This window comes from Onychostruthus taczanowskii, unplaced genomic scaffold (genome assembly GCF_017590055.1).
Source record: "Onychostruthus taczanowskii isolate IOZ18803 unplaced genomic scaffold, ASM1759005v1 scaffold30, whole genome shotgun sequence".
Lineage (NCBI taxonomy): Eukaryota > Metazoa > Chordata > Aves > Passeriformes > Passeridae > Onychostruthus > Onychostruthus taczanowskii.
The window spans coordinates 1,540,955-1,553,643 of record NW_024500350.1 but is presented as its reverse complement, the minus strand read 5'-3'; the positions used below and the strand labels follow the sequence as shown (position 1 = coordinate 1,553,643).

Sequence of the window (12,689 nt, the reverse complement as noted above, 5' to 3'; positions counted from 1 at the left end):
CAGTTCTGTTCTCGGAACAAGCCGGTGCTGGGGCGGGACAGCCATTCCAGGCGGCTTCCTGCAGAGCTGGACAAGGTTTTGCTCTTTATTTTTTACCCAAGTTTCTCCCTGGAGCCCGGGTGGGGTGGCTGGAGCGTACCGATCCCAGCCCGGCAAGGAAGGAGGAGCCGTGGGAACTGAGGCAACAAATCCCTTTCTTCTTCCAGGCCAGAAATGGGGTCTGTGATGGGTTGTGTCCCCCGTAAGTAATTCCACTCTGGGAATGCTGCCCGCCGGCATCCAGCATCGCAGCAGGGATCACCCCTGGATCGGGATCGAGCCTCCCAGCCTAGCCCCAGCCAGGTGGTTCTCATTGCAGCCTCTGACTCACCTCCCAAAAATTCCTGCGCTCGCATCATCGCAGGAAACCGCTACCGGGAAGTGGTAAAACCCCTGGACGGCTTGAAATTCGGCTTCCCCCAGCGAAGGGGGAGATCAAACGGCAGCCTTTGGCCTCAGTCCCTCTGACGCCAGGGCTTGTCATCGGGGGGGACGTCTCGGCCAGCGAGTGGTGGGTGTGTGGTTCCTCCAGACTCAGCAGCTTTTTGCCTGGCGTTTGGGAGTGTTTTCCCTGAGGAGGCCTGAGCTCAGAAATATTTTAAAGCAAATTATCAGCTGGGAGGAATGAGCTCAGCTCGTCGGCATTGTTCAGGGCCTCCCGGTGAGCCCTGCAGTTCCGGGCTGTGCCGGCTGCTGCGGGGAGCTCAGCCGAGGGTCAGTGTAGGGGAGCAGCCCCCAGCAAGCTGCAGAACCTCGCTGTAATTTAGGAGCTGCCACAAAAATACTGAGCTCCTTGGAGGCTGAGAGAAGATGGATTTTGGTGAAAACCTGCCCCCCCTGGGTCATGGGGGCAGGTAGAAGGTGCAGCCGCTTTCCTGAGTTCTGCACGAAATCAGTGGCAGAGCCCAGACCTGTGTCCGAGCTCAGGTGGGATGTGATCCCAGTCACTCTACTCCAGGAGATATCTCTGTTAGCTCTGTCCCCTCCTGCTCTGTGCTGGTCCTCCGTGTCAGCCCCAACCCCACGGCTGAGCGGGGCTGATCCGCAATCCCGGGGCTGCGTCTGCTTGGAAATGGCTCCGTCTCCGCACCGGCCGCTCCCGCAGGAGCTGCCTGGAAAGTTCCCACTGCTGCAGTCGGTGCCTGTCCCCCTGCCAAGCCTGCAGCCCTGCCAGCCCCGATGCAGCGCCAGCCGCGCTATTTCTGGCTCCACCTTGAGACATGTACCTTCAGCAGTGGGAACGATGCTAAAAGAGATGGATTCGGGAGGAGTGCATCCCCCTCCCGTTCCCGTCCCCGGGTGGCTGCCGGCGGACGCGGCAGAGCGGGCGGGGATGTGGAGGAGCTCTGTGCCTCCAAGGGAAACGCTGCAGTTCATCTCATCACGTCCTCTGCACGCCTCCTTCGGGGCTGTGATGTGGCAGTGGGACCCCGAAATCCGGGCCTGCTCTGGCACCGAGAGCCCCAGGTCTCTGCTGCAGCCCCCTGGGGCACGAAGGGTTATGGAAGGCGTGGGAAGCCCCCAGGCTCTGTGCTTTTCTTCCCTCAGGGTAACTCCCAGTGCAGATCAACTCCTCCAGCAGCTGGGGGCAGGAGCAGGAGAAGCCCGGGGGCCGGAGGGAGCTGAGGGAGGTTGTTGCTGTATTTAACCCTTGGCTTCTTGCACAACTCAAGACAAACCTTATCTGCTGTTTCTGCCTCAGTGTCCCCAAACTCAGGGCACGCATCATCTTGCTTAGTGAACCCAGGCTTCAAATGTACAAACCTTCTCCACCAAATGATGTCTGCAGAGTCTGGGATACCCCAGGGCTCCTCCCGGGACAGGAGCTGGAGGGATGTTTGCTCTTGAAGAGAGACTGGTGGTCATGGCTGGACTGGACACTCTGCTCCATGGGCGAGTCCCCTTTGCAGTGAGGAAGGAAGTGGGGGGATTCTGCAGGGGCTGTCCCCCATCACGCCAGCTCCATGCCACATCCCCACGTTGCATCCTGGCACTTCCCTCCCACACACACGGCCCGAGCAGCGCCACGCGGGCGGGAATGGAGCCGATCAGGACAAACCCGACCTGCAGTCGCCTGCCCACAGCCTGGGAGCTGCTGAGCACCCTTCAGGCTGCCCTTGGGGTCGAGGGGCCTCGGTAAGGCTCTCATAATTAAGAGAGCCCCAAATGACTGGTTATCAGCACGGAGAAGGAAGTGATCCCACTTCCATGTTAGACATCACGTCTGGAGGCAAACAAGTGGTGTCTGTGTGGGCTCGGGTAGAATCAGCCTGTGGCTGTGGAGAGCAAAGGGACCAGCCTGGGGCTGGTGGTGGCCACGGCGCTGGTCACAGCATGGAGTGGGCATCCAAGGGTGGTACGGCAGCAGGTCAGTTTTCTGGGAAATCCCCAGAGATCAGAACTGAGATGGAAAAGCCCTGTCTGTGTCTCCCCTGCCGTCACAGAGGCTGAGCCTCTGTCAGTCCCATTCCCCCTCTGAGACAAACCTGGCCACAGCCCCCAGCCCTTGGCATTCCCACCGTGCACAGCCCTTCCCAGCCCTTCCTGCACCCACCTCCAGCCCTGACACCTCATGATGAAGCCACTCCCAGCCCCTTTCTCCACAGCACGAGCATGGCCAGCAGAGCCTGGACAGGCATTCCACTCCTATTTAAACCACAGGCTGGCAGGAGGAAGGGGGATCCCTGCAGCCCCAGGGCACAGCGCCTTGGACGGATGTAGCACGGTGAGGACAGAGCCCAGTGCAGCCTCATCGTCCCATGGCACCTGCCAGGAGCAATGGGACAGCTGCTCTCACATCCTCCCGACACGACTCATGCCTTCCTGAGCGGAAATTGGGAGCGGGTTAGTCACCAAGAAGGGTGAGGGGCAGGTCAGGACGCTGCACTCCGCGGCATCCAGCCATTTCCTCCCATGACACCTTGCTGAGGAACCTCGGAGCTGTTTACAAACGCTGGACTGTGTCATGGCAGCGCCCGGGGAAGTGGCTGAGCCCGAATCTCACCCAGAATCAGCTGCAAGTGCTGCAGTTCCCAAGCCAAAAGCATCAGGGCTGGGAGCAGGTTTTGCCCCTCTGAGCATCCCTTTGTGCCCACAGCGCCCAGGGAAGTCTTTCTGGAAAGCACAATGCTCCAAATATAGCACCTCGGCTCTCCTCATAGGTTTGCTCTGGGAAAACAAGACTCAACCATGTTACCTGCCCAGTTGGTCATCCTGTACCCTCCCTGCAATTTCTTGGCCGGTTCCAGAAGGTTTTAACAGGGACAGAGGGCTCGCTGCTAATTAAACTGCCCTAAGTGTGAGGAGTGGTGCCTCCCTGAGGTGCAAGCTCAAGGTTAGGACAGAGTTACATCCATGGGGAATTGGTTGGCAAAAGAAAAAAAAAAAAAAATCCTTGTTGGGTTGGGCCAGACCCCTTGGAGCCCAGCAGTCCCTTGGGAGGGTGAGGTCAGTCCTGTTGCCAGCAAAAACTGCTGTCAATGATCTTTGCCAGCTGCCATGAACACAAAGCAACTCCCAGCCTTGCTGGCACTCTCCAGACAAGTCCCCTGGGCTCTGTCCCAGAGCTCTGTGCCCCAAGGTGGGGTTCACAGCACAGCCCACCTCCCTCCACGGGGCTTCACACCCATGGCAACCTCGAACTCCCACGGATACCTGATGGCAAGCCACCAGGGACATCATCCTTCTCCGTCCTCCCCCCTCACCGTGCCTCGATTTCGCCAGGCCCCTGCCTCACTCCTTTGTGCTTGGAGAGATGCAGAAATGGTATTAAAATTCTGTTCAGTCCAGCGTGGGGGCTCCGGGGACACCTGCCAGCGCCCATGCGTGCCTTGCTGGGAATGATGTGCAGGAAGTGGGGCGGGGGTGGCTGCCGGGTGCTCTGCCTCCCCTCTCCCGGCGTCACCGTGGGTCTGTTCTTTGCATCCCCAGCACCGTGGGAGCACCCACGCCAGACACCCACCCCGGCAGCGCAGAACCACCCGCGGCAAACCCACGGCGTCCCTTTGCCCCCGCCCGTCTGCAGAGCCGGTTCCCCCGCGGAGCACTGCCCGGAGCGCGGGGCGGCGCTTGGGGAAACTGAGGCATCTGGCAGGGGGTGTGGGGGGTACCGGACCAGCCCCGGGACGGGCCCCCCTCGGCGGGGGAAGAGGTGGCTAGGGGGGTGGGTGGGTTAAATTTTTATGAATGGGGCCGCCCCGCCTGCCATCGCCGGGCGTCAGCAGCGAGCGGCGGCGGGCGGCGCTCCCCGGTGCCTCCCGCTCCGCTCCGCGCCCGCTCCGCCGATGGCCGCCGGCCGCCGCGCTCCTCCGGAGCCCGGCGGGGGCCCGGTGCTGCTTCAAGGCATCTTCGGCGCGGGGCCGGCCCCCGGTGCCGCGGCCTGCTCGCTGTGCCTGACGGCCCGGGAGCTGCAGGTGCGGCGTGCCGGCGGCTGCCCGGGCGGCTCGGCCGGTCCCGACGCCGCGCTCCGCCTGGCCGACTGCGTGGGCTCGGCCGCTTTCCCCGCGGCCGCGGCCGCCGCCTGCTTCTCGCTGGTGTGTTACCCGCTGCGGGGGCCGCGCTGGGGGCCGCCCTCCCGCCAGCGCCTGGAGCGGACCTTCCGCGTCTCCCGGGGTCCCGACGCCGAGGGCAACCTGCGCATCGCCCAGGCCTGGAGCCGCCGCATCCGCGAGCTCGCCGTGCCCGCCGTGCCCGCGCAGGACGGTGAGTGCCGAGCCCCCCCGCGCCCGCCCGGCTCCGCTGCCCGCGGGGCTCGCTGCGCCGGGGCCGTGCGGGGGTCGGGGTCGGGGTCGCGGCCGGGGTCGCTCCGCCGCCGGGCCCCACGCGGGACGGCCGTGCCCGAGCCGCGGGAGCTGCGCCGTGTCGCGTTCCGGGGACACGGGGGGGTCGCAGACCGGGGGTGACCCGCGCCACCGTGGGGGCACTCGGACATCCCCCCACTTTCGCCGAGTCTGGGGGGACAGGGACATTCGCGCTCGCAGCCCCAGGCAGGGGTTGGTTGTTTCTCTGCTCTTTCACCCTTAATTTGAAGGGGCAGCAGGGACGTGGCCACGCTATGGGGGCCCTTTGCACCCCCCATCCCCATTGCTCCCGTTCGATAACTCCAAAGCTCCAAAGGGCAGCGCGGTCCAAGGAAAAAAAGTAATCATTGCTGACGCAGGCAGGACGGGAGCCAGGCACTGTCCCCAGCAGGTCCCATCCATCACTTGGGATTTGGGGACAGGCAGATCCCCCCAGGACCCCCGCGGCCCAGCGGGATCTCAGGGCAGCCTGGCGGGGTCTGTGTTTCTGATCCTGCTCCCCTCGGGAGCTGTCATTGTCTGGGAGGGGAGGGTCCTGCTCGGGGGCCGCATCCCCCAGCTCCCGCAGGCAGGGCAGGGCGTGCTGGCAGATAGTTGAACATCTGAGCAGAGATTCAATTATATGCACTACTTCATTTATTTGCTGTCCAGTCGCTCTGATCAGACTTGGAAATTAAGAGGCATGCGGTTAGAGGGATCCTGTCAAATCACATTTAGCCCAGCTCTTCCTTGCTTGGATTTTAAAATGCGGCTCTTTTTTTTACATGACCTGCAGCTACAAAACAACTTTCTGTCTCTCTTCCTAAAGAATTAAAAAAAAATCCAGTGGAATGGGGTGAGGGCAGAACCAGTTCCCCAGCTCTACTTCCAGCCTGAACTCTGCAGCTGGAAGTCTCCGAGCGCTTTCCAACCCTCGCCCTGTGAGCAGGCGGTGCGAGGGTGCTGGGGCAGGAGCAGCTCAGTGCACGCAGGGCCCTCGGGGCAGCGGGGGGAAGGAGGATGGGAGGAGGCAGTGCAGAATTTTGCAGTCACTTTCCTCGCTGAAGGCCATCAGGATTTTCAATCCTCCTCCCTCAGTTTGGGACAGAGCTAAAAATGCCCCTCGTCCACACCCAGTGCTTGCACGTGCGGCAGGGAGGCCTGTGCGGGGCTGATAAGGCCGTGCTGGGAAGCTGCGGGTGAGTCCGTGCAGAGAGTCCTGTCACCCTGTCCCCATGGGGAGGGGACCTGAGGAGCCACGAGTGATCCCATCCTGCTGCAGCATCCTCTGGGATAAAAGCCCTGCGGAATGCTGCAGCAGGGATGGAGGGATGATTCCCCCTTCCTCGTTTCACCCCAAGGGATAAACAGAAAGTTCCTCAGCAGCTGATGACCCCAAAGCTGGGGTTGCCTAAAGCATGTCCCAAACTGCAGCTATCCAGGAGGGAACAAACTGCCCCAGGCTTGTGTCCCAGCCCCAGGAAGCTCAGCCCCAGCCTTATTCCACCTGGCATGCTTGCTCCTTGTGCCCAGAGAGTTTCTAGAAGGATGCAGGGATGCGGTGGAGTGGCTTGGGCTGCAGACAGCAGAGCTGTGGCAGTGTGGTCCCGGCCTGAGCACAGCCAGGGCACATCACACGGGAGGATGTGGGCAGAGGGAGTGGAGCAGAGTTTGTGGCAGCAGCTGGAGCCCCTTCCTCCTGCTGACTCAGATTCTGCTCTACTCAGCATTTGAGGCTGAAAGCGACCACACTGTGCTGGGAAGTGGAATCTTGCTGGGATGCCAGGGACTGGCCGGTGTTGTGCAACAGGAAGGGTTGGATGGGTCAGGATGCTGCTGAAATCTGTCTCCCTGTGCATCACCATTGCTGGGCTCCAGCTCTGATCCAGCACCCTCCAGTTCCACCACAGGGCTGAGCCTGGTGCTGCTGTGTCACCAGTCCCACGCTGGGATCACTCCTGTCACCACTCACAGCCTGGTACCAACAGTCTGTCCCTTGGGAGGGAGTTGTGGCATTCCTCTGTGCCCTGAGCAGGGTTTGTTTTCCCCCTCCAGCCAAGGAGCTGATCCTTGGGGTCCCAGCCTTTCCCTGCTGCCCAGAGGAGGTCACAGGGCAGCACCCACAGGTCCGGGCAGGATTTTTAGGCAAGACTGAGCTGCAGCTCCGTGTTTGTGTGAGAAACAATGTGCCTGGTTATGGCTTTTGCTTTTCAATATCCAGGATTTTAGGGAGGAAAGAGACAGAAAAGCCTCCCCAGAGAGAAAGCAGCTGGGCTTGTGTTCAGACCCTGTGTGGGCGCTTGTCTGCATTTGCTTGAAGGGGATTTATTGCCTGTGGGGACCGGGGAAGCTCCAAAGGGCTCAGAGCAGGGTCAGCCCAGCCCTGGGCTGCTTTTTGTTATCCCTGACCCAGACCGGAGTGGCCTCTGCTCTGGGTGCTTCACTGCTTTCCCCGAGGGCAGCTGGTCCCTTTGTGTCTGGATCCCACTGATAAGGGGCTGGGGAGGGTGAGGGGGGAGCCACTGGCCCTGGGCAGCAGTGGGGAGAAGCAGCTTGGAGCCAGTGCCTGGAGCCAGCACCCAGGGCCAGCCTGGAGCCAGTGCCCAGATCCAGGCTCAGCCCTGGGACTCACAGGCAGATCTTTGTTATGGACATGGTGGCAGGTCCCAAGCAGCTGGCGAGGGGACAATGAGGTGTCCTGGAGGGTGATAGCGGTGCTGGGTGATCCGTGGGGCCAGGAAATAATCCTGGTGGTGATGAAATCAGCAGAGCTCTGTGTGCTCCCAGGGCTGGGACAGGCATAGAGATGGGATGCTCCAGTCCCACCTCCCTCCAGGCAGCTTGTGGAGCTCATGGCCATGACTGGTGTGATGCTGGATGTCACCCAGGGGAGGTGACACATGTGGTGTCCTCCATGGCCTCGTGCTCTCCCCACCACTGTCCCCACTGTGGTGCTAGGAGGGTTTAGCTGTAGAACCCCAGCTCGTGTGTTCAAACTGAAATCACTGCACGTGTGCAGATGAGGTGGGGACACCCCCAGTGCCACAGGGGCTGAGAGGGGATTCCTGGCCCAGGATGGTGCTGGGAAAGGCCTCTGGTGTGCTGAGTCAGCAGCTCTTCCTGCTGAGTCAGCAGCTGCAGCCTCCAGCTGGGCCCATGGGCTGGGGTGGGCACCCACACCCCCAGGTCACAGCTTAGGGGGCACAGAGCTGGTGGGGACATCCCCAACAATCCCAAAACTGGCTCCTCACTGCAGAGCCAGGGATCTCCAGAGGCGCTGGGGGAGCCTGAGGCTGCTGCCCTTCCTCACTTCAGGGCTTGGGGTGCCCAGCAGCAGCCGGGGTTCCTGCCCTCCTCCTCCTCCCCCTGCCTGCCTCACAGGGCAGCTCAGTGGCCTCCCCCTGTCCCCCTGCACGGGGACCACTGGGCTTGGGGAAGGAGAGACTGGAAGAAACAGGGGAGGGATGGGACCCCTGCCAGGCTTGTAATTACAGCCTGGCCCTCACAGGCGAAACCTGAGCCCCGTGGGGAGCAGGGGAAGCGGGAGCGTCCGTCTGCCAGCACAACTGTCTGTCCTGGCCCCGCTCCATCTGGGTGGATGCAGGGAACTGGGACCTGGAGTTCTCATCTCCCCACTCTGGTATGGCTGGAGTGCTGCAGGGCTCCATCCTGGGTGTGAACAACTCTGCAGATTGCGGGGGAGCTCAAGTGAATCCCTGCAGGCCCCTGTGTCCTGTCTCTGCCACCTCCCCAGCATTCCCAGCAGGGACCTCCATCCCTGCTCACCCCCGTGTCCTCTGGGTAGGGATGCAGCCCAGGGAGCTTCTGAGGATGGGGGAGGGCCAGTTCTCCTTCCCCTTTTGGTTTTGGCAAATGCTGCCCTGGCTGGCAAAGCCCTCCCAGGGCAGGGCCATGACCCAGCACCCTGAGCCCCCTGTCCCCTGCAGGTGACAGCTATGGGGTGCTGCCCCGGCCCTGCCACGCGCTGGTGCTGCTGAACCCACAGAGCGGCTCTGGCCGTGCCCTTGATGACTTCCAGGCAGTGGTGCAGCCCATGCTGGCTGAGGCTGACATTGCCACCACTGTCTTCGTCACCGGTGAGTCCGTGAGCAGCTTCTCCTCCTCCTCCTTCTCCTTTCCCTGGGATCCTGCCTGGGCCCTGCCACGTGGGGACAGGCTCCTCCAAGGGCCTGTGACTCTGCATCAGCACTGCTCTGGGTCCTGCAGAGGAGGAGTGACTGCCTTGCCTCCTGCATCCCTGGCTGGGGTCACCATCTGGGGCTGGGGTCACTGTCGGGTGGGTGGCAGCAGGAAGGGCAGAGGGATGGAGGGTGATGCTCCAAATCTCTCCACTCTCCCCAACAGAAAGACCCCACCATGCGCATGAGAAGGTGCGAGATGAGGACCTGTCGCAGTGGGACACGTTGGTGGTCATGTCTGGGGACGGGCTGCGGGCACCTCGGGGCTGGGCAGAGAGCTGGAGGGCCTGGGGCAGGAGCCAAGCTCTGAGTCACAAAGTCAGGCAGGGAATGGCAAAGGAGAGATGGCACCAAGCTTGGAGCAAAGCAGCCATCACCTCTGTCCTGCCCTGCCAGGGCACCGTGGGCTCTGCTCCCCCCTGGCTGGACAGGGGCTGCTGGGTTCCTTGGGTACCACAGGCTCCTTCATCCCCACAGGTGGTGAACGGGCTGATGGAGCGTCCAGACTGGAAGGAGGCCATGAAGAAGCCTCTGTGCATCCTGCCAGGAGGCTCTGGGAACGCCCTGGCTGCCTCTATCAACTACTATGCAGGGTGAGTCCCAGCCCCACCGGCACCCACTTGCCCCTATGGGGGCTGCACTGGAACCAGGCAGGGATGAGGGAAGAGAAAGGCTGTGTGGGGCTGCAGCCCAGGGAAGGGTGCTGGGATGTCCAGGGGTGCCTGGCAGGGTCTTCACCCCCCACAGGCTGGTGCAGCACAGCTCCAGCTGTGAGCAAGGGATCAATCCCTGTGTATCCTACTCGCCCACTCCCTTCCTCTGGGCTCAGAGACTGTAAAGCTTTAACCCAAAGGACCCACTCCAGGCACAGCCAATCCCATGGTGAGAGGGACCAGGATCGCCCTGGCTCGGTTCCCTCTTTCAGGAACTGGTTTATCCCTCCCATCCCCAGCAAAACTACTCCCAGCAGCTGTTCCTGAGGGACACTGTCACCCAGCAGGGACTTGTCCCAGCCATGACACAAGGGTGAGGTCTGCAGGTGGATGCTGGGGTAGCAGGAGAGGTCCTGAACCCCAAACTCAGTTTCTCCATCCTCACAGCTACGACCACGTTGCCAAGAAAAAGCTGCTGACGAACTGCACCTTCATCCTGTGCAAGGGGCTGTACACGCAGATGGACCTGGTGTCGCTGAGCACGGCCTCGGGCAAGCGCTTCTTCTCCTTCCTGGGCTTTGGCTGGGGCTTCATCTCGGACGTGGACATCGACAGCGAGAAGTACCGCTGGCTGGGCAGCGCCCGCTTCACCCTGGGCACCCTGCAGTGCCTGGCCAAGCTCAGGGTGTACCAGGGCCGCCTGTCCTACCTGCCCGTCGCGGCGGAGCAGAGCAGCTCCTCGGCACCCCGGGACCCCCCCGCGCCCGTCACCAACGGCCACATCCCGCAGCCGGCGGGGACGGAGGCGCCCGGCTCCCCGCCCCCCGACTCGCTGCTGGCGCCGCTGGGCCAGCCCGTGCCGGCGCACTGGACCGTGGTCCCCGAGGAGGAGTTTGTCCTGGTCTACGCCATCTACCAGTCCCACCTGGGCACCAACCTGCTGATGGCACCGGCGGCCCGGCTGCACGACGGCTGCATCCACCTCTTCTACATGAAGGCCGGCATCAGCCGCGTGACGCTGCTGAAGCTCTTCCTGGCCATGTCCAGGGGGACCCACCTGGACTTGAACTGTCCCCACCTGTCCTACGTCCCCGTCCGGGCGTTCCGCCTGGAGCCGCGGGTGGCCGCGGGCATCATGACGGTGGATGGGGAGGCGCTGGCCTGCGAGCCCGTGCAGGGCCAGGTCCATGCCCGCCTCTGCCGCGTCCTCAGCGGCTCCTGAGCTCCCCGTTCGCCCTCCCTGCAGCGCTGAGCTGCCGGCACGGCCCGGCGCGAGGGTGGCAGAGCCTTCCTCCCACTCAGGAACCCCCTCCTTCCATAGCAATAGGTCTTGGGGGGGCGTGGGGCTCATCCCCTCGCTTGCCCCCACGCTTAGCTTTACCCCTTTGGGACAGCCGCCAGAGCTGTTCCAAAAATGAGCCACAAGCCCCATCAGGTACTCGGTGCCGGCGAGATGCCAGCGTGTTTTATCCTGGTACGAGGTCCCGGCCCCCAGGCGGCTGCGCCGGCACAGCCCCGTCCCCTCCCCGGCTCGGACGCACACGGTGGCATTGCTGTGTCCCCGCCCCGGAGCCAGTGCCACCCCCCCAGGGAGGGTCAGGACCAATAGATCTAATACAATAAACCGACTTTTTAAAGAATGTTTCTACCCAAAGCTTCCTGTAGAAGCGGAGTTTATTCTTGTGAGAACTGCAAAATAAATATCTAGCGTTTGCAAAAAAAATCCTTCCTGGGTTGTGAATCCGAGCTCACGGCTGCTCTCAGGGGTTGGGCTCACCCACGGCACACGGACCGAGGGACAGGTTTAGCTCAGCACCGCTGCCCTTTGCTCCCTGACATCCTGACAGGAGCAGCACGGAGCGAGGGGTCCCAGAGATGCTCCCAGGGGGGTGCTGGGGACGCAGGACACGGGGCATTGCTGCCACCAGCCACCCCCATTTTTGGGGTGCAGCGATGCCTCCCTGCTCAGCCTCGTGCTGGGGCTGATCGTATCCAGGGAGCGCAGCCCTGCAGTGACACTTGGGGACATCCTGGGGAAAGTTCGGTGCCTCTGAGCGACAGCAGGGAAGGACTCATGGAAGAGGTTCAAGGAGGGGTCGTTTGGCTTTCCGCCTGCTGCAGGGGCCTTTTGGGGGACCCTTGCATCCCTTTTCTCCGGCTGCCCAGGGCCAGCTGGAGTCCTGCTACAGGTCCCTGCCCTGGGGCTTGCCTGGGGGATTACTCAGCCTCTTTGATATGAAATTGCAGTAATTAAACCTCATTTTCAGCGCTCAAGTACAAAGCAGAAGAGTAAACAGTGGTAGCTGTTTGCATTTATTCAACTGCAAACTATGCAATTAGGATGGCAGATCCGGGAAAGAAGAGCACGATTGTCCTCCCCCCATGGCCTCACTTGCTCATGGAGAGGAGCCCTGTTCCTGAGCCAGCAGGGCAGGCAGCAGCTGGGAACCACCTCCCAAAATAAAGTTATTTCCCCCGTGGCATCGGGCCAGGTGTAGAACCAGGCTGAGCAGTAACTCTCTAACCCTGCTGAGCCGCTGGAGGGAGAGCCCATGGCAGGGGATGCGCTCAGAGCTCTCGCTGTCTCTGTCACCGCACACGGAGCAGCGGAGCGGAGCCGTTCAGGCTCACAGCCCCTGAAAGGCTCCCCGCAGGCTCCGCCCGGGGTCCTGCGCGGCCTTCAGCAGCAGCTTGGCCGGGATTGCCCTTGCCCTCCCTTGCCCGGGTTTCGCTGCGCCGCTCTGCCATCACCCATCTGCTTCCAAAACCTGCTGGACGGCAGCAGCGGGCTCCTGGCGGGGAGCCCCCGGCCCTGCTCCCGGGACCGAGGGAGGGGGCAGAGGGAGCTGGGAACAACGCCAGCACACCGAGACACTGCCCGTGCCGGGCACCGGCACCTCGAGGGTCCCGCAGGGAGGACAAAATGAAAGTCAGGACTCCCGACCCCACAGCAGCGCTCCAGATTCCGGCAGCACCCGGCAGCTGCCGGACACGGCTGCGTCCAGCCCCATCCATCACAC

The 12,689-nt window shown here is 62.4% G+C and overlaps 1 protein-coding gene across 1 annotated transcript; it reads left to right on the top strand.

Annotated features, from left to right (window-relative positions):
* The first annotated feature begins 3,418 nt into the window (after nucleotides 1-3,418).
* On the top strand, nucleotides 3,419-11,379 carry SPHK1 (sphingosine kinase 1). Its single transcript, XM_041408975.1, has 6 exons — nucleotides 3,419-4,740; nucleotides 8,765-8,914; nucleotides 9,183-9,267; nucleotides 9,361-9,370; nucleotides 9,494-9,609; nucleotides 10,117-11,379. Exons 1-6 carry the CDS (start codon nucleotides 4,221-4,223, stop codon nucleotides 10,889-10,891), a joined length of 1,656 nt encoding a protein of 551 aa, XP_041264909.1. The 5' UTR covers nucleotides 3,419-4,220; the 3' UTR covers nucleotides 10,892-11,379.
* The last annotated feature ends 1,310 nt before the right edge of the window (nucleotides 11,380-12,689 follow it).